The sequence below is a fragment of the Cavia porcellus genome, unplaced genomic scaffold (assembly GCF_034190915.1).
Source record: "Cavia porcellus strain 051 isolate PalLab524CR breed Dunkin Hartley unplaced genomic scaffold, mCavPor4.1 scaffold_17, whole genome shotgun sequence".
Taxonomy (NCBI): domain Eukaryota; kingdom Metazoa; phylum Chordata; class Mammalia; order Rodentia; family Caviidae; genus Cavia; species Cavia porcellus.
Window position 1 is genome coordinate 60,579,382 of NW_026947500.1, and position 2,228 is coordinate 60,581,609.

A 2,228-nucleotide genomic window follows, 5' to 3' on the forward strand; every position below is an offset into this window, starting at 1 on the left:
CTACCGAGGTGGGCCAGCCGGTGCTCTGCCTGTTGCCCTCCCGAGAAGTCCTCTCAACGCTCTCTTGATGTCTTCGTTCCTCAGACTGTAGATGAAGGGGTTCAGCATGGGGGTGACCACGGTGTACATCAGTGAGGCTACTGCAGTAGAGCACCAGTCTTGGGTGACAGCAGAACTCAGGTATACACCGAGGAGCGTGCAGTAAAAAAGGGAGACCACCGAGAGGTGAGAGGTGCAGGTAGAAAAGGCTTTGTACTTCCCCCGAGCTGACGGAACTGCACGTATTGAGGAAATTATCTTAGAGTAAGAGAACAGGATGCCAGCGAGGGGACAGATAGCCAGCAGCACTGTTGTAACATACATGGTCATGTCATTGAGAAAGGTGTCAGAACAGGCAAGGTGGATGACCTGATCCAGTTCACAGAAGAAGTGTGGGATTTCCAAGTGGCTGCAGAAGGACAGACGCAAAGCCATGAGGGTGTGTAACAGGGAAATCAGGACACCCACGATCCAGCACGCCAAAACCGATAACACACAGAGCCAGCGGTGGATAATAACCGTGTAGTGCAGGGGGTAGCAGATGGCCACGTAGCGGTCATAGGCCATCACCGTCAGCAGAAAGATGTCCAGCCCTGAAAAAAGCAGCCAAAAGTACATCTGGGTGATGCAGCCTGCATAGGTAATGAGCTGGCTGTGGGTCTGGATGTTCACCAGCATCTTGGGCACAGTGGTGGAGGTCAAGCCGATGTCCACAGAGGACAGGTTGGAGAGGAAGAAGTACATGGGCGTGTGCAGGAGAGGGTCAGAGACGATGGCCAGGAGGATGAGCAGGTTCCCAAGCACCGTGAACAGGTACATGGAGAGGAAGAGCCCATAGATGAGGGGCTGCAGCTCTGAGTCCTCTGAGAGTCCCAGAAGGAGAAATTCTGAAGGCCACGTAACATTTCCTGGTCCCATGCTTTGGGTATAACTTCCAAAAATAAAAATAGAGAGAGACAAAGAGCATTACCAAAGGATGCATGACTCACCTCCCATGAATATTATCATTTTTGCACTGAGGTGGGTAGAACTCAGGGCCTCTCACATGCAAGTTAGTGGCTCTGTGACTGAGCTACACTTCCATCCAGATCTCCTAGAGTTAGGAAAACAATTCCTGTGTTTTGTATGGATCATTCCCCTTTAGCAGATTCCAGCTACTTTATAATGTCTCAGTAAGAAATCTAATCAGGAGCAAAGTGTCAGTATTCTAAAAATTTGTTGAAAAAATTATGCATTTGAGGAATGTTTGTGGAAAATAATCCATGTCCCAAGAATTTTGTAGAAAATTAATAAGCAATGAAGAAAAAATGATAGACAACAAACACAAACAGCTTGTTTCATTCTGTGTTTGTCAGATGATGCTGCGTGCTTTGTGAGTCAGCTCTCCAAAGCGGTGTCACGTACCCAGAAAAGTCAGCTAATAAAGGGGGAAGAAAGGGAGGCTTCAGTTTCTGAAATCCCATGACAGGTTAACAGCACAGCATTGGGGAAGACATAAGGACCTGGGTCAACTTCAAAAGTCATGGCAGAGAAAATGCACGACCCATCATGACCAGGAAGCAAAAGAAAGTGGAAAGTATGCTGCAGGTCCAGAGTCTCCTTCAAAAATGTGCCCCCCCCAGTACTCTAAAGACCTCTCCTGAAGCTCATCTCCACCCACTCTACCACCTCCCGGTAGCTCTACCTTGGGGACCACTGCTGTAATGCATGTTGGTTACAGGACGCTTCAAGATGCAATGGTAGAAAATGTGGTTAAAAAAAAAAAGATGGAAAGGAGAATGTTGGTGGGGTGCTGTGTTTGCTGGTTATTCCTAGAAGACCAGGCACAAAGCAACATTTGCACAGAAAAACCCAGAAAGACAGGTGGGGAGCAGGAGGGCGTCAGGCTTGTGCGTGGCTTCCAGGAGGAGCAGAAGAGTCAAAGGCCCTGGAGAAGATGCTTCTCTCAGGAGCTCAGCACTAACAAGGAAGCCCTGTGACCAGGGGGTGAGAGGGGCCACGTGTGACACAGAACGATGAGCAACTGTGTGCAGAGGTGTCTGCTCCTCCGCTGCACATTGAAGTGGAAAGGTCACTGATTCCAGGGTGAGAGGCCAGCTCTGCTGCAAGCAAGACCTCGTCTCAGGGACAGAAAAAGGTTGCAGATGTGGGTCTGTGCTGCTGTTTATTGGGGAGCCTGAGGCATTCAC

The 2,228-nt window shown here is 49.2% G+C and overlaps 1 protein-coding gene across 1 annotated transcript; it reads right to left on the reverse strand.

Moving 5' to 3' along the window:
- LOC100731187 (olfactory receptor 7A17-like) lies at positions 1-957 on the reverse strand. Its single transcript, XM_003467977.2, has one exon. The coding sequence runs from the start codon at positions 955-957 to the stop codon at positions 1-3; it is 957 nt and encodes a 318-aa protein (XP_003468025.1).
- Between the last annotated feature and the right edge of the window lie 1,271 nt (positions 958-2,228).

What these genes read in the sequence shown, in the direction of transcription:
- LOC100731187 (XM_003467977.2), bottom strand. Translation starts at nt 957, where the DNA reads ATGGGACCAGGAAATGTTACGTGGCCTTCAGAATTTCTCCTTCTGGGA.